This window comes from Balaenoptera borealis, assembly GCF_965194805.1.
Source record: "Balaenoptera borealis genome assembly, chromosome: 1".
Lineage (NCBI taxonomy): Eukaryota > Metazoa > Chordata > Mammalia > Artiodactyla > Balaenopteridae > Balaenoptera > Balaenoptera borealis.
Window position 1 is genome coordinate 47,107,656 of NC_138860.1, and position 18,048 is coordinate 47,125,703.

The following is an 18,048-nucleotide window of genomic DNA, read 5'->3' on the forward strand; positions in this document are numbered from 1 at the left end:
TATTAGATAAATAAGTATCAACTTTTCATAGGGTATCTTCCCACTGACCTTTACAGGTAATTGACCGAGAGCTGGAGAAGAGTCTTGTTATTGAGGATGATGTGCGTTTTGAACATCAGTTTAAGAAGAAGCTCATGAAGCTGATGGATGATATTGATCGAGTCCAGCTGGATTGGGAACTGATGTGAGTGACAAGATGACAAGCTGTTTAAAGAGTACTGAGAGGCTTTCAGTTCTTTCCAAGGGGCAGAGAGCCCCAGCTCATAGGAGATGCAGCTCAAGCTTCCATTTACCTGGTTTTCTCTCCATAAATGTTCCCAGAAACAAGAAGTGAGTAGAGGATAACCATTGGATTTTGCATCTCTATGCTCTTCAGGGTGAGAAAGAAACTTTGGGAGATTCTGAGACCTGGAGTCTGCCTGCAGATCAGGGGCCTTCAGACTGAGTGTTCACCTGGAAACACAGCAGAAATCCACTCATGAACCAGTGTGGTACATGGAGGGAGTATGTAGAGGGAGGACGCATTCAAGGGCAAGGTTCCTGTGTCACACTTGAGCCTCATCTCCCAGGAGAACAGGTTTCCTCTGTAGCCTCTGATGGTGTGGGAGGTTTGGAAGGTCAGTGGGAGAGCTCCTGTTGGGGAGGGAAGCTGTGCAAACAGGGAGAACACTGAAGTCGGGCTTAGTGGAGGCTCAGAGGCTGTCTTAGAAAAACCAGGCTCATCAAGGGAGTACTGGCTCCGAACTGACAATTTAGTTAATGCTCGTTGCCTGCTACCTCTGGGAATTGAGCTCTCTCTTGCTCTCTCTTTTTCTTTTTATGCTAAGATGACACTTTTTACTTCTCTCCAATGAGGCAGAAAGTTCCCAAGCATTATGTTCACTTCCCAGCTCTGTGTCAAAGGCAGTTTCATCAAATCAGAGGCTGTTCTTTCGGAGCAGCTGCAGCAGACAAGCTGTCTCTGCTCCTCCCATCCTCAGAGGGAAACTTAACTATGGTCCCAGGTGGAATACTTGTTCTCTTAGAAAATGTACCATTCCGAGCTCAAAAGAAACCCAGTAATGGCTCAAGTAACCTGTGGGAAATAGACCCAGGACTATGTAATAAAGAGACTGGCACCCTGTCATGTGATTAGATTGTGCACTGTCTCTTCAGATCATTGTTCTTAAAATCCTCCAGATGTCCCCGCACCTCAGCCTTTCTGAATCTATGGCTCTGCAGCCTGTGGTTAAGGCCCCACAGGCATGGAGCCCGAAAGCTATTTTGTGCTTACATGACATGTGCAAAGGTGATTTTCACTTAAGCCTTGGAATCACAGAGGACTGGACTTGGGGATTCTAAGGCTTAGAGGTGACATACATCCCAGTTCACTTCCAATTTGGTTGATGCATTTCTCAGGACAAAGTACCAACAGATCCAAGAAAGAAAAGTTATTGTCCTGGTAAGGATACAGGAAAAAAAGATGTTTCCTAAATTTCCCAGACTGATCAAGTCCAAATATTCCATTGAAATCTATTATGTAATCATACAGAATTAGTGGTTTCAAATTTTTCACATCTCATTTTCTGAAATGAATAAGGCAAATGTTATTGGAACTCAAAACATGAAACCAGATCGACTGTCTATGACTGCAGTGTTAAGTTTCTCCAGAAAAAGAAAACAGTAAGTGGGAAGAATAGAACAAGCCATTGAAATCATCTAGGGCAGCATGTCAGTAGAAATATAATGTGAAAAACATCATTTAAAGTTTTCTAGTAATCATATTAAAAAGATAAAAATAGGTGAAATTAACTTTAATAATACATTTTATTGAATCCAACATATCAAATATTAACATATAAAATCAATATTTTAAAACTATTAATGAGATAGTCTATATTCTTTTTTTCATACTGTCTTCAAAATCCAGTATGTATTTTATGCATATAACACATCTCAATCCAGATGCTAAATTTCCAACTGTTGAAGTAAACTGTAGTCCTACTGAAGTAATACATTTTGTCTAACAGAAAATATTATTTTATACATCTTCAATTTTTTACTTACAATTTAAATTTAGTAAAATTAATAAATTGAGTACAAACTCAGTTCCTCAGTCACTCTGGCCACATCTCAAGGGCTCAGTAGGATTTTCTCTTCCACTTGGTACATGAGAGAAGTTCAGGCTCTTTGCTCTGAAGAGACAGTGGCTGAGAGACAGGTATATTTGTCCTCAGAAGAACTGAAGGTGAACATAGACTTATTCTACAAATCCTAGGATGTTTCGATAAGTGGGATCCCTTGAATGTTGAAAGAGATAGTTTTAGGGCAAAATAGAGCAAGTCAGCTTTACGTAGCAGGTGGGAAGCCGTACCTCCTCAACTTGGTCCAGGCAAGTGGAAACAACTAGGCTCCAGACAAAAGTAATGGATCACAGATGCATGAGTAGACTAGGGAAGGTAGGAATGGCTGAGGGTACATCCTGTGTTGCAGAAGTTGTTCATGGAAGACAGGACCCAGGAGGAAGCATAGGCAAAGCTGGGTGAGAGGGAGAAAGCCAGGCAGATGTTGTCATTCATTCTCCCCTGGAGGAAACCCCCTTGGGGTTACTCTTGGCTTCCTAGGTCTTTTACTGTGGACTGTATCTTTCCCAAAGCATTTTCTGGCTTATGTTTACCACCAGAATTTGGAGAACTGTGCAGAAAATATCAAGTCCCCAGGCTGAAACTCTGGGGACTTGAAAGCAAACTCAGGATTCTCACATCTGGCCTTTGTTGTCCCCTTCCAACCACTGTAAACACAGCTAGAAATCCTATACCATCTTTGGGAAATGATCTGAAAGACCTTTTTTGTCATGAAGTGTTTTTTATTTTTATTTTATATTGGAGTATAATGGACTTACAATGTTGTGTTAGTTTCATGTGTATAGCAAAGTGATTAAGTTATAATTTTCAGATTCTTTTCCCATATATGTTATTACAAAATATTGAGTATATTTCCCTGTGCTATACAGTAGGTCCTTGTTGATTATCTATTTTATATATAGTAGTGTGTGTGTGTTAATCCCAACCTCCTAATTTATCCCTCCCCTCCACCTTACCCTTTTGGTAACCATAAGTTTGTTTTCTAAGTCTGTGAGTCTGTTTCTATTTTGTAAATAAGTTCGTTTGTATCATTTTTTTGGATTCCACATATAAGTGATATCATATGATATTTGTCTTTCTCTGTCTGACTTAATTCACTTACGATGATAATCTCTAGGTCCATCCATGTGGCTGCAAATGGCATTATTTCATTCTTTTTTTATGACTGAGTAATATTACACTGTATATGTGTACCACATCTTCTTTGTCCATTCCTTTGTCAATGGACATTTAGGTTGCTTCCATGTCTTGGCTCTTGTAAATAGTGCTGCTCTGAACATTGGCTGCATGTACATTTTTGAATTACAGTTTTCTCCGGATTATATGCCCAGGAATGGGGTTGCTAGATCATATGTAGTTCTATTTTTAGATTTTTAAGTAACCTCCATGCTGTTCTCCATAGTGGTTGTACTAATTTACATTCCCACCAACAGTGTAGAAGGGTTCCCTTTTCTCCCCACCCTCTTTAGCATTTATTGTTTGTAGAATTTTTGATGATGGGCATTCTGACCAGTGTCAGTTGATTCCTCATTGTAGTTTTGATTTGCATTTCTCTAATAATTAGTGATGTTGAGCAGCTTTTCATGTGCTTTTGGCCACCTGTATGTATTTTTTGGAGAAATGTCTATTTAGATCTTCTGCCCATTTTTTGATTGGGTGGTTTGCTTTTTTGATATTGAGCTGCATGAGCTGTGTGTATATTTTGGAGATTAATCCCTTGTAGGTCACATCATTTGCAAATATTTTCTCCCATTCTGTACATTGTCTTTTTATTTTGTTTATGGTTTCCTTCACTGTGCAAAAGTTTCTAAGTTTAACTAGGCCCCATGTGTCTATTTTTGTTTTTATTTTCATTACTTTAGGAGGTGGAACCAAAGAGACATTGCTGTGATTTATGTCCAAAAGTGTTCTGCCTGTTTTCCTCTGTTTTATAGTATCCGGTCTTACATTTAGGTCTTTAATACATTTTGAGTTTATTTTTGTGTATGGTATTAGAGAATATTCTAGTTTCATTCTTTAACATGTAGCTGTCCAGTTTTCCCAGCACCACTTATGGAAGGGACATCTTTTCTCCATTGTATATTCTTGCCTCCTTTGTTGTAGATTAATTGACCATAGGTGTGTGGGTTTATTTCTGGGCTTTCTATCCTGTTCCATTGATCTATATGTCTCTCTTTGTGCCAGTAGCATACTGTTTTGATTACTGTAGCTTTATAGTATAGCTGGAAATCAGGGAGCCTGATCCCTCCAGCTCCGTTTTTCTTTAGGGTCTTTTGTGTTTCCATACAAATTTTAAGATTTTTAATTCTAAATCTGTAAAACATGCCACTGGTAATTTGATAGGGATTGCATTAAATCTGTAGATTGCCTTGGGTAGTATAGTCATTTTGACAGTATTGATTCTTCCAATCCAAGAACATGGTATGTCTTGTCATCTTCGATTTCTTTCATCATGTCTTATACTTTGTGGAGTTACAGGTCTTTTGCATTCCTAGGTAGGTTTATTTCTAGGTATTTTATTCTTTTTGATGCGTTGGTAAATGGGATTGTAACCTTAATTTCTCTTTCTGACCTTCCGTTTTTAGTGTATAGAAATGCAACAGATATCTGTGTATTAATTTTGTATCCTGCCACTTTACAGAATTCATTGGTGAGCTCTAGTAGTTTTCTGGTAACAGCTTTAGGGTTTTCTATGTATAGAATCATATCATCTGCAAACAGTGACAGTTTTACTTCTGCTTTTCCAATTTGGATTCCTTTTCTTTTTCTTCTCTGATTGCTGTGGAGGACTTCCAAAACTACGTTGAATAAAAGTGGCAAGAGTGAAAATCCTTGTCTTGTTCCTGATCTTAGAGGAAATGTTTTCAGCTTTTCACCATTAAGTGTGATGTTAGCTGTGAGTTTGTATATATAGCCTTTATTATGTTGAGGTAGGTTCCCTCTATGCCCACTTTCTGGAGAGTTTTTATCATAAATGGATGTGGAATTTTATCAAAAGCTTTTTCTGCATCTATTGAGATGATCATAATGGTTTTTATTCTTCAGTTTGTGAATGTGGTGTATCAAACTGATTTGTGGATACTGAAAAATCCTTGTATCCCTGGGATAAATCCCACTCGATTATGGTATATGATCCTGTTAATGTCTTGTTGGATTTTGTTTGCTAATATTTTGTTGAGGATTTTTGTGTCTATGTTCATCAGTGATAATTGGCCTGTAATTTTCTTTTTTTGTAGTATCCTTGTCTGGTTTTGGTATCAGGGTGATGGTGGCCTCATAGAATGATTTTGGGAGTGTTCCTTCCTTTGCAATTTTTGGAACAGTTTCAGAAGGTGTTAACTCTTCTCTAAATATTTGATAGAATTTGCCTGTGAAGCCGTCTGGTCTGGGATTTTTGTTTGTTGGGAGTTTTTAAATCACAGTTTCAATTTCAGTACTTGTGATTGGTCTGTTCATATTTTCTATTTCTTCCTGGTTTAGTCTTAGGAGATTGTACCTTTCTAAGAATTTGTCCATTTCTTCTAGGCTGTCCATTTTATTGGCATATAGTTGATAGTAGTAGTCTCTTGTGATCCTTTGTATTTCTGTGGAGTTGGTTGGAACTTTTCCTTTTTCATTCCTGATTTTATTGATTTAAGCCCTCTCCCTTTTTTTTTCTTGTTGAGTCTGGCTGACGTTTTATCAATTTTATCTTTTCAAGGAACCAGCTTTTAGTTTCATTTACCTTTTCTATTGTTTTCTTTGTTTCTATTTCATTTATTTCTGCTCTGAGGTTTATGATTTCTTTCCTTCTACTAACTTTGGGCTTTGTTTGTTCTTCTTTCTCTAGTTGCTTTAGGTGTAACGTTAGGTTGTTTGAGATTTCTCTTGTTTCCTAAGGTAGGATTGTATTGCTATAAACTTCCCTTTAGGACTGCTTTTTCTTCATCTCATAGGTTTTCAATCAATGCGTTTTCATTTTCATTTGTCTCTAGGTATTTTTTGATTTCCTCTTTGATTTCTTCAGTGATCTATTGGTTGCTTAGTAGCACATTGTTTAGCCTCCACGCGTTTTGTGTTTTGTTTTGTTTTAGTTGTTTTTTTTCTTGAAGTTGATTTCTAATCTCATAGTGTTGTGGTCAGAAGAGATGCTTGATATGATTTCAATTTTCTTAAATTTAGTGAGGCTTACTTTGTGGCACAGCATGTGATCTATCCTGGAGAATGTTCCATGTGCACGTGAAAAGAATGTGTATTCTGCTTTAGGATAGAATGCTCTATAAATATCAATTAAGTCTATCTGGTCTATTGTGTCATTTAAGGCCTGTGTTTCCTTACTGATTTTCTGTGTGGGTGATCTGTCCATCGATGTAAGTGGATGTTAAAGTCCCCCACTATTATTGTGTTACTATTGATTTCTCCTTTTATGGCTGTTAGCATTTGCCTTATGTACTGAGGTGTTCCTATGTTGGGTGCATATATATTTTCAATTGTTGTATCTTCTTCTTGGATTGATCCCTTGATCATTATGTAGTGTCCTTCTTTGTCTCTTGTAATAGTCTTTATTTTAAAGTCTATTTTTTCTGATATGAGAATTGCTACTCCATCTCTCTTTTGATTTCCATTTGCATGGAATATCTTTTTCCATCCCCTCACTTTCAGTCTGTATGTGTCCCTAGGTCTGAAGTCGGTCTCTTGTAGACAGCATATATATGGGTCTTGTTTTTGTATCCATTCAGCCCATCTATGTCTTTTGGTTGGAGCATTTAATCCGTGTACATTTAAGGTAATTATCTATATGTATGTTCTTGTTGCCATTTTGTGAATTGTTTTGGATTTGTTTTTGTAGGTCTTCGTTCTTCCTTTCCTCTTTTGTTCTCTTGTGATTTGATGACTATCTTTAGTGTTTTGTTTGGATTCCTTTCTCTTATTTGTGTGTATATCTATTGTAGATTTTTTTTTGTTTGTGGTTACAATGATATAGCAGTCTATATAAATACAAGATTGTTTTAAGTTTCTGGTCTCTTAATTTCAAGTACATTTCATATATCCTGTATTGTAGTCTCCTCATGATTGCTGGTTTTGATACCATATTTGTGTGTGGATGATTTTCTTCCTTTATTGTATGTTTGCCTTTACTGGTGAGCTTTCCCATTCATACTTTTCTTGTTTCTAGTTGTGGCCTTTTCTTTTCCACCTAGAGAAGTTCCTTTAGCATTTGTTGTAAAGCTGGTTTGGTGGTGGTGAATTCTCTTAGCTTTTGCTTGTCTGTAAAGCTTTTAATTTGTCCATCAAATCTGAATGAGAGCCTTGCTGGGTAGAGTATGCTTGGTTGTATGTTTTTCCCTTTTATTACTTTAAGTATATCATGCCACTAATGGCCTGCAGAGTTTCTCCTGAAAAATCAGGTGATAACCTTATGGTGATTCCCTGTATGTTATTTGTTGCTTTTCCCTCATTGCTTTTAATATTTTATCTTTGTTTTTAATTTTTCTCAATTTGATTATTATGTGTCTCGGCATGTTCCTCCTTGGGTTTATCCTCTATGTACTCTCTGCACTTCCTGGGCTTGGGTGACTGCTTCCTTTCCCATGTTAAGGAAGCTTTCAGCTATTATCTTTTCAAATATTTTCTCAGGCCCTTTCTCTCTCTCTTCTCCTTTTGGGACCATTATAATGTGAATATTTATGAGTTTAATGTTGTCCCAGAGGCCTCTTAAACTGTCCTCATTTCTTTTCATTCTTTTTTCTTTATTCTGTTCTGCAGCAGTGATTTCTAGCCATCTGTCTTCCAGCTCACTTATCCTTTCTTCTACCTCATTCATTCTACTATTGATTGCTTCTAGTCTATTTTTCATTTCAGTTATTGTATTGTTCAACTTTGTTCTTTATATCTTCTAGTCCTTTGTTAAATATTTCTTGTATCTTCTTAGTCTGTGCCTCCATTCCTTTTCTGAGATCTTGTATCCTCTTTACTATCATTACTCTGAATTCTTTTTCAGGTAGATTGCCTATCTCCACTTCACTTAGTTGCTCTTCTGGGGTTTTATCTTGTTCCTTCTTCTGGAATGTACTCCTCTGCCATCTCATTTTGTCTAACTTTTTGTGCAGTCTCTCTTCCACAGGCTGCAGGACTATAGTTCCTCTTGCTTCTGGTGTCTGCCCCCTGGTGGGTGAGGCTGGTCTAGAGGCTTGTTCAGGCTTCCTGGTGGCAGGGACTGGTACCTGCCCACTGGTGGGTGGAGCTGGGTCTTGTCTCTCTGGTGGTCAGGGTTGTGTCAAGGGGTGTGTTTGGAGGCAGCTGTGGGCTCAGGAAGACTGTAGGCCTACAGGCTCTTGTGTGGGGCCAGTTCTTGGTGTCAAAATGGCAGCCTCCAGGAGAGCTCATACCAATGAGTATTCCCCAGTACCTCCATCACCAGTGTCCTTGTCACCACAGTGAGCCACAGTCTCTTTCCTGCCTACTCAGGAGACCCTCCAAGACCATTAGGTAGCTCTGCCCCAGGCTCCTCTGAAGTCATTGCTTTTGCCCTGTCTCCCACTGTGCATGAGACCTTTTGTGCATCCTCCAAGAGTGGAGGTTCTGTTTCCCCCAGTCCTGTGGAGTTTCTATAATCAAGTCCTGCTGACCTTCAAAGCCAAATGCTGTGGGGGCTCTTCCTCCTAATGTCAGAGCTCCCAGAACAGGGAACCTGATGTGGGGCTCAGAACTCTCACTCCTGTGGGAGAACTGCTGCAATATAATTATTTTCCAGTTTGTGGGTCACCCACCCAGTGGGTATGGTATTTGATTGTATCACAGATGCGCCCCTCCTACAATCTTGCTGTGGCTTCTTCTTTATCTTTGGATGTAGAATATCTTTTTTGGTAGGTTCCAGTCTTTTTTGTTGGTGGTTGTTCAGCAGTTAGTTGTGATTTTGGTGTTTTCGTAAGAGGAGGTGAGCTCAAGTCCTTCTATTCTGCCATCTTGTCTCCAACCTCTGAAAGATCTTTTAATCTCTACATCTCAACTTTCACACTTTAACAGTCTGCTAGGCAAGAATAGTTGGGATGTTGATAAGTGGAGCCACAGAAATGGCCCTGTTGATGGGAGATGACAGCCATGGTTGATGTGATTTGCCTTGTTGTGTGATACATTTAAATAAGACACACTTGGTCCAAGCTTTCAAAAGTCTGCAAAGCTGTGCTCCATTCTTATGGATGTCTAATACTAAAATTGGAATTTTCTCCTCCACCCATTTCCTTTTAGTTATATTGGCAGGAAGAGGATGCAACTAAAAGAGCCAGAGAAAGCTGTGCCCAATGTGGTAAATCTGGTCGAAGCTGACTATTCTTACTGGACTCTGGGCTATGTCATCTCTCTGGAAGGAGCACAGAAGCTTGTTGGAGCTAATCCTTTTGGGAAGATGCTACCAGTGGATGAGTTTCTGCCAATCATGTACAACAAGCATCCTGTGTGAGTTACCCTGAACTGCCTGCCTATCCCTTGAGCACAATCCATTCATGAATTATACTACTTGGTTTCTGGGTAATACTTAATATTTTTTAAGGGGTACTACTTTCCTACATGATCTTTCCATAATCATGACCCAGAGAGGCCGATTTGAGTGATTATCCCCTTTTACAGATGGGGAAGGTGAGGCAGAAATGGTGAGTCTTGCATAGGAGTCTTCTTTAATACCCAGCGGGTAGTTTAACTGGACGTAATCTGCTCAGTCCTCTCATCTCTGATTTTCTTACTTCCATAAACCCATATACACCTCAAGGTGAAGGTCATCTTCCTAAACACCTCAGATTTTTCTGTTCATTTCTTAGTTCATTGTGTGTACTGTTGGCCAGGCAGTAGCTCACAGGCTAGTCAGGAACCCAGACTCGAGAACAGTCATTGTGATATATTGTGATACCTGCGATCACAGAGATGTGTTAGAGGCTCAGGGAGAGTGGAGGTGGCCTCTGAGCAAGGTGTCCATAGAAGAAGGCAGTGTGATGCTAGGGTTCCTGTAGCCCGGGAGTTCACTCTGACGTAGTGCTTATCAAGGGCATAGTAAATTATGGGTTTATGTGTCAGTCTCCCCAATAATCTATGAGCCCCTGAGGCAGGAACCATCTTTTATCTCTGTGTCCTTAGAGCCTAGTCCAAACTCTATACATAATAGCTGCTTGATCAATGCTTCCTTAAATTCATTACTGGAGCAGAAGACCAGGTTCTAACCTTGGCTTCTTCTCTCAGTTGCTGGGTGATTCCTCCCTAGATGGTCTTCATGTTAGCAGTTGAGTGTTCTTGTCCTGCGTCTTGCTCATTTTGTCTCCTGTCTTCAGTAAAGATGGACAACATGTCGGAGACTGATTTTTATCTCTGCTTCCCAACATAAACATGGAGGTCAGTCATCATCCCCTCAACAGAAAGGAAATTGAGACCTAGCAGCCAAGCAGATGTCACCTCATGTAATCTGCACAGGAGCCCAGGGAGGGAGGGCAAGTCGTCCCTCCACTTTACACTCACTTGTCGCTGGAATGCAAAGCCACGCTGGTGTGCCTCCAAGCCTACACCACATCACTCAACCCTTCACTGCCATCCAGCTCCCAGCCGTCTAATTTATTAATCCTGGAACAGAGCATTTTCTACAAAGTGATCACATTTATTTATTATTATGGTCCAACAGAGCTTAATCCTTAATTTTTAGAATAAGACCTGAAATTCATTTTTAAACTAGTCTATCCAAATACAACAGAAACATCCTGACCTTTTTCTTTGCGCATTTGTTTAGACCATCTGAAAGCTTTTAAAGAAAACTGTATTGTGTTCGTAGACTAAAATTTTCCACACAGGACACAACTTGAAAAATAATCAAATGAATCTATGAGAATTTAAGAGATAACAAGTGGGGCTCTTTTCCCCTGTTCTGTAAGTGTCCTGCCCCCTCACCCACCTGTACACCTCTTGTTTTCAGTGCTGAGTACATGGAGCATTATGAATCCAGGGACTTGAAAGCCTTCTCTGCAGAACCCTTGCTCATCTACCCAACACACTACACAGGCCAGCCAGGGTATCTGAGTGACACGGAGACCTCAACCATCTGGGACAATGAGACAGTGGCCACTGACTGGGACAGGACACATGCCTGGAAGTCCAGGAAGCAAGGTCACATCTACCGCAATGCCAAGAACACAGAGGCCCTGCCACCGCCAACGTCCCTGGACACTGTGCCTTCGAGAGATGAGCTATGAGGGCTCCATGGGGGGTTTACTGCCCTTTTGTTTTCCTAATGGGCTGTTGATATGTTTGTTCCAGTTTCTTTTCGTGGTCACGATCATCTAACCAAAGTGGTCTAATGTGATTGATCAAAATTAGTATGTTTTTGACAGGGGAAGAGAATAGGGAAACTAAACCCAAATTTCCTAGATGGCTAGAAAATAGGCTTTATGGCAACCATTAAGATGAACTTCAATCCAGACACCTTGTCCCTCAGTTCATTACCCATATGATACTGGTTCCCACATTGAGGTTGAACAGCATGGCTCAGAGATTCGTCCAAGGGAAAGGTGATCACCACACTATCACATCAATAAATGGGTAGGCCTGGCAGCCAAGTCAACTGGACCACATCTATTGGTCTAGTGGGCCCATTTTATGTCATAGATGTGACCTTGAAAGCTTGAGTATGTTCCAAGTTCGGGGTGTGGGGGAGGGGGAATCAGATCATTTAAAATCAAATTAATTGGGCTTTTTCTTTAAAGGCATTTTGCCATGAGCCTTATTGCAAAGTGACTTTTTCATCTTAGTCCCCACTACCCAACAGGGATGGGTATTTGGGTCTGTGTGTGACTTGGCATTTGACTATCATGGCAATGGAAGCTCCCATGAAGAGGTGTCCATTTGCCGTGAGGATATAGTTCCGTAGATATTTGAGGGTTTGTGTAGATATTTGAGGAAAACACTCAAACTTTGGCCTTCTTTATTATGGTCACTTGAGTTGGGATGCTCTATTTATGAAGATAAATTTAATATATAAGGGGCTGGGACTGGTGTGTAATTGCTGTCCCGGGGGTTCATGTGCTGCCCCAGCACGTCAGACTGTCCCCTCCTCCCTGAGCCTGGGAGTGAATTGCAGGTGTGAGTTTTATGAGTCACTGTTAAGAGGCAGAGCACGTTTTCAGGCCAGAAACAGTCCTTGCCTGAGATTTTCATTCTATTTTGAATTATTTATTTTACAAAATGTGGGGGAAATGTCTGTAGGATAAGGCAGAGAAACATATGTGTCAGGCTTTTATTGCCCCCTGGGAAGTGGTGAGTGTAGACACGCTGGTTCCAGAATCTGGTTCTTCTGCATTTCCCAGCCTGACTCTTACAGGGAAGCCTGTTGAGTGGGAGATTCTAACCTTCTGGAAACAAATGATTCTCCACCTCAGGTGAGAGACCTTGGTTAGAAACAATGGACTGATCAACTGAGTTAGACCAACAACCAGGGAATCCTTAGAGTCAGGATCCTGGGCAGGCCACCTCTCTGCTTTCTTCATAAATGGATTTTATGTAAAATGCAGAGTTGGACTACATCATCTGTTTCAGCTCCACGATCTGTGATCCTTGGATATCTCATGATGGTTTGCTTTAGGTTTCTGTTCTCATGCCTGCAAGCAGTAAAACTTGGTCTCCAGAAATCCCCTCCCCAAGCATCCCATCCACACACGCTCCTCTCTCCGTGTCTTGGGTGTTGACTCTGAGCTTCATTCTTTGGAGCAGAACCCGTGGGTGGCCTTGCTGGGTGCACCAAGCTCCCTGCTCCCCATGAGGGCCCCAGGCTGCAGGACAACCCGGCAGGCTTTCTTCCACAGAACACCAGCCTTGGCCTTCCCTCTTGACTTATGGTTGGTTCTTCTGCATTGACCAATAAGCCAGGAGACTGAGGGAAGGGATCTCAGCTGCCTGATTTTTACTGCTTAGACTTAGCTATCAGAGCTTGACTCTTTGTCTAGAAAAACAGAGCATCTGGGGAGCTAGTGAAAAACCCTTAGTCGATTCCTAAGGTTTCCTTGGGTATGTTGTACTTCGTTTGTGTATTTGAGTGTGTGCAAATGTGTGTGAATTTCATGTTGTTTTTTTTTAAAGGGGTGGGCAGTGGCTATGGTATTGGGAGTGAAGGAAGATTTAATTAATTTTTGTGTGGTTATGTTTCATAGAGAATATTGGTGTTTTATTTTTTCTTTTTCCCTGTCAGCTGGCCTGGTGGGTTTATGAATTCTCATTCTTAAAAGACATTGTTCATAAATTCTAGAATTTTAGATTAGGACTGTTCTACTGTGAATAAAATTCTGGCTCTGTTAGCCCAGCCGTTGCTTTTCTCCACTCAGGTCTAGAATCCCAAGCAGTGTTCTTTCATTGTGAACATTGTGAGCTGCAGACACAGCATTTCTTTAGAAGGTCATCTCTTCAGCAATCCAGGGATTCCTTGACCTCATTATTCTTTCCTGCCTCCCGTCTAGCCTTAAGTCAAGACATTAGACCTTCGCAGTGTCAGAGGACTTTGCCTCCATCATGGCACCTGCTGTCTGCCTCTGGAAGTTAAACCCTCTCTGGATCTTGAGATCCAAGGTGTAATCTTCTGGATGGACGGCCCTGACTTCAGCAGTGCTGGTGCTGCTGAGTGTGGACTGAGTGTCTACAATATGCAGACGACACACTGCACGGGCCTTGCTTTGTTCACTGGGGCCTGCTCCAGGAACTCTGGAAAATAAGAGCCAGCATCCCAGCATCCTACACTGTCTTTCATGCTCTGTCATTTCAGGGTGGGGAAGTGATAAACTACTTGCCTTCTAGAGCACTTTGTGAAAAATTAAAAAATGTGCAACTCTATGATTGTTCATTTGTTCCTCCAACGCTGGTCAACAGCCAACACTGCTGGAATTTCCAGGTCTGCACTGGCCAAGGATGTCAGAGGCCAAAGGTAATCATCGCTGCTATGCAATCCCTGTGGCAAAGAACAGAGGGTGGTCACCAGCCTTCCTGTTCAGTGAGAGATGTTTTAGACTGCTGGAGAGGTGGGTAAGCCAAAAAGGATTCTAGGCCTCCAGTGGGAGGGTGATGACGGAGGTTTCATCTTGCATTTCTGTGCTATTGGTCAGCCTATCTATCCATTCATCAAAAGATACTGAAATGCTTGTCCCAGGCCAAAGAGATTCATCTTGGGGCAAAAAAAGGAGAACCCATGTTGGCCTCAATGACCCCCTGTATTTCAGCTCAAGCTCCCCCAAAACCTCAAAAACCAGGTGTGAGCGCTCCCTTGTTTCAGGCCCTGTGCTGGGCACTGAGATGCTCAGAGGTCTAGAAAAGGCCCCTACTGCTGTGGGGTCTGTGGTCCAAGGGAGCAGCCATGTAAGTAGGATGGCTTTCTTTCAGGGGCTGGAACAAAAGGGGCCATAGGACCCAGGGAACCTGGTTCTGCTGAAGGAGGGGGTCATTGGGGGTAGCTTTGCTGGGAATGTGACAGTTGTGTTGGGTTTGGGAGCATGAATGGGAGTTTAGGAGAGGGAGGAGGGTTGGGCACAGAGGGTGGGAATGGTTTCCAGGCACTGTGAAGGTATGGGCCTGTGGAAGGGCCTACTAGGGAGTGATGGGGAGCTGGGTAGGACCGAAGAGTCAGCTATGTGTTGGGGTTATTGACAGGAGACAGTCTTGATACCCGATAACGATGGCAAGGCAAGGCGGCTACCCTCCTGCTCCAGACTATCCTCACGAATGCAGAGGCCATTTTTTCTGGGGGAAATTCTAAGTTTGGTTACTCTCCTGACAGACAATGCAGAGATTTCCAGTAAAATGTTGGTGTCGGAAACAAAATTCCCATTCAGCTACGCACATGGGAATATTTTCACTTACAGTTGGAACAAATCCATCTAATTAGTAACTGTAAGATAAAGATGAGTTTTCCCAAGAGGCTTCTACAATGTGCTTTCAAGACATTCTTTCCAAGTAAGTGATCTTTATGACTGACAAGAAATTAATTCAGTGAGGATTTAACTAATGACAAAGTGAGAGTTAAAGTGAGACTGGTCATTTGATAAAATAGCATGTCACGGATGATCTGTTCAGAAAGCTCAGCACAGGCAGCCTTGGAAATAATCATTTCACCCATATTTTATGCTTTGTGGGGATGTTTGTTATCTCAGAGAGAACCTTCCTCCCCTGGAGATTTCCTGATTAAATGTGTCAGTAGGAGGGGAGCCAGGAGGAGAGAGCAGTGACATGGGAGGGGCCTCCCTGTGAGTGGGCTGATGGCATTCCCTAAATCGAGCAGAGTGGCTGAGACAAGGGTGAAGAGTCTGGCCAGTGGTGGCCAGTATGTTGTTTATGGTTTTGTTTTTGCCTGCTTGGAAAAGAGAGAAATGATAGGTTTTAGTACATTGTGTTAACAGATTACATAGAAAATGGTGCCTTCTCTTTAATTTTTAATTAAAAAAAATTTTTTTTATTGCAATATATTTGATTTACAATGTTATGTTTGTTTCAATGTACAGTGAAGTGATTCAATTATATATGTGTATATGTATGTGAATATATACTTTTTTTACATTCTCTTCCATTATAGGTTATTATAAGATATTGAGTATAGTTCCCTGTGCTATACAGTAGGTCCTTTTTGGTCGTCTATTTTATATAGAGTAGTATGTATATGTTAATCCCAAACTCCTAATTTATCCCAGCCTCCCCTTTTGGTAACTGTAAGTTTGTTTTCTATGTCTGTGAGTCTATTTGTTTTGTAAATAAGTTCATTTGTATCATTTTTTTTGATTCCACATATAAGTGCTATCATATGATATTTATCTTTCTGTCTGGATTACTTCACTTAGTATGATAATCTCTAGGTCCATCTGTGTTACTGCAGATGGCATTATTTCATTCTTTTTAATGACAGAATAATATCCCATTGTATAATATATGTGTGTGTATATCATATATATACACATATATGTGTGTATATGTGCCACATCTTCTTTATCAATTCATCTGTTGATGGACACTTAGGTTGCCTCCATGTCCTGGCCATTGTAAATACTGCTGCTATGAACACTGGGGTGCATGTATCTTTTCCAATTATGGTTTTCTCCAGGTATATGCCCAGGAGTGGGAATGCTGAATCACATGGTAGCTCTATTTTTAGATTTTTAAGGAACCTCCATACTCTTCTCCATAGTGGCTGTACCAATTTATATTTCCAACAACAGTGTAGGAGGATTCCTTTTTCTCCATACCCTCTCTAGCATTTATTATTTGTAGACTTTTTGATGATGGTCATTCTGAACAGTGTGAGGTAGTACCTCATTATAGTTTTGATTTTCATTTCTCTAATAATTAGTGATGTTGAGCATCTTTTCACGTGCTTTTGGTCATCTGTATGTATTTTTTGGAGAAATGTCTATTTAGATCTTCTGCCCATTTTTTGATTGGGTTGTTTGTTTTTTTGATATTGAGCTATATGAACTGTTTATATATTTTGGAGATTAATCCCTTGTCAGTAGCATCATTTGCAAACATTTTCTCCCATTCTGTAGGCTGTCTTTTTGTTTATGGTTTCCTTTGCTGTGCAGAAGCTTTTAAGTCTAATTAGGTCCCATTTGTTTTTTTATTTTTATTTCCATTATTCTAGGAGACGGATCCAAAAAGATGTTGCTGCGATTTATGTAAAAAGTGTTCTGCCTATGTTTTCCTCTAGGAGTTTTATAGTATCCGGTCTTACATTTAGTTCTTTAATCCGTTTTGAGTTTATTTTTGTATGTGGTGTTAGAGAATGTTCTAGTTTCATTCTTTTACATGTAGCTGTCCAGTTTTCCTGGCACCACTTATTGAAGAGACTGTCTTTTCTCCACTGTGTATTCTTGCCTCCTTTGTCATAGATTAATTGACCATAGGTGCATGGGTTTATTTCTGGGCTTTCTACCCTATTCCATTGATCTATATTCTGTTTTTGTGCCAATACCATGCTGTTTTGATGACTGTAGCTTTGTAGTATAGTCTGAAGTCAGGGAGCCTGATTCCTCCAGCTTCATTTTTCTTTCTCAAAATTCCTTTGGCTACTTGGGGTCTTTAGTGTTTCCATACAAATTTAAAAAATTTTTGTTCTAGTTCTGTGAAAACTGTCATTAGTAATTTGATAGGGATTGCACTGAATTCATAGATTGCATTGGGTAGCATAGTCATTTTGACAATATTGATTCTTCCAATCCAAGAACATGATATATCTTTCCACCTATTTGTACCATCTTTGATTTTTCTTTAATCAGTGTCTTATAGTCTTTGGAGTACAGGTCTTTTGCCTCCTTAGGTAGGTTTATTCCTAGGTATTTTATTCTTTTTGATGCAATGATATATGGGATTGCATCCTTAATTTCTCTTTCTGGCCTTTCATTGTTAGTGTATAGAAATGCCACAGAGTTCTGCATATTAATTTTGTATCCTGCAACTTTACCAAATTCACTGATGAGCTCTAGTAGTTTTCTGGTAGTGTCTTTAGGATTTTCTGTGTATAGTATCATGTCATCTGCAAACAGTGACACTTTTACTTCTTCTTTTCCAACTTGGATTCCTTTTATTTCTTTTTCTTCTCTGATTGCCATGGCTAGGACTTCCAAAACTATGTTGAATAATAGTGGCGAGAGTGGACATCCTTGTCTTGTTCCTGATCTTAGAGGAAATGTTTTCAGCTTTTAGCATTACGTATGATGTTAGCTGTGGGTTTGTCATATATGGCCTATATTATGTTGAGGTAGGTTCCCTCTGTGCCCACTTTCTGGAGAGTTTTTATTGTAAATAGATGTGGAATTTTATCAAGCTTTTTCTGCGTCTATTGAGATGATCATATGGTTTTTATTCTTCAATTCGTTATTGTAGGGTATCACGCCGATTGATTTGCAGATATTGAAAAATCCTTGCATTCCTGGGATAAATCCTACTCGAT

General features: G+C 40.2%; 1 protein-coding gene across 4 annotated transcripts in view; it reads left to right on the forward strand.

Moving 5' to 3' along the window:
* COLGALT2 (collagen beta(1-O)galactosyltransferase 2) overlaps positions 1-14,042 on the forward strand; it is a 135,376-nt gene extending 121,334 nt beyond the window's left edge. For all 4 annotated transcript variants that reach the window (XM_082401822.1, XM_082401821.1, XM_082401820.1 and 1 more), the window contains 3 exons: positions 57-184; positions 9,351-9,557; positions 11,053-14,042. In XM_082401822.1, coding sequence (XP_082257948.1) covers positions 57-184; positions 9,351-9,557; positions 11,053-11,329 — 612 coding nt within the window. In that variant the 3' untranslated portion in view covers positions 11,330-14,042. The remainder of the gene's footprint in view (positions 1-56; positions 185-9,350; positions 9,558-11,052) is intronic.
* The last annotated feature ends 4,006 nt before the right edge of the window (positions 14,043-18,048 follow it).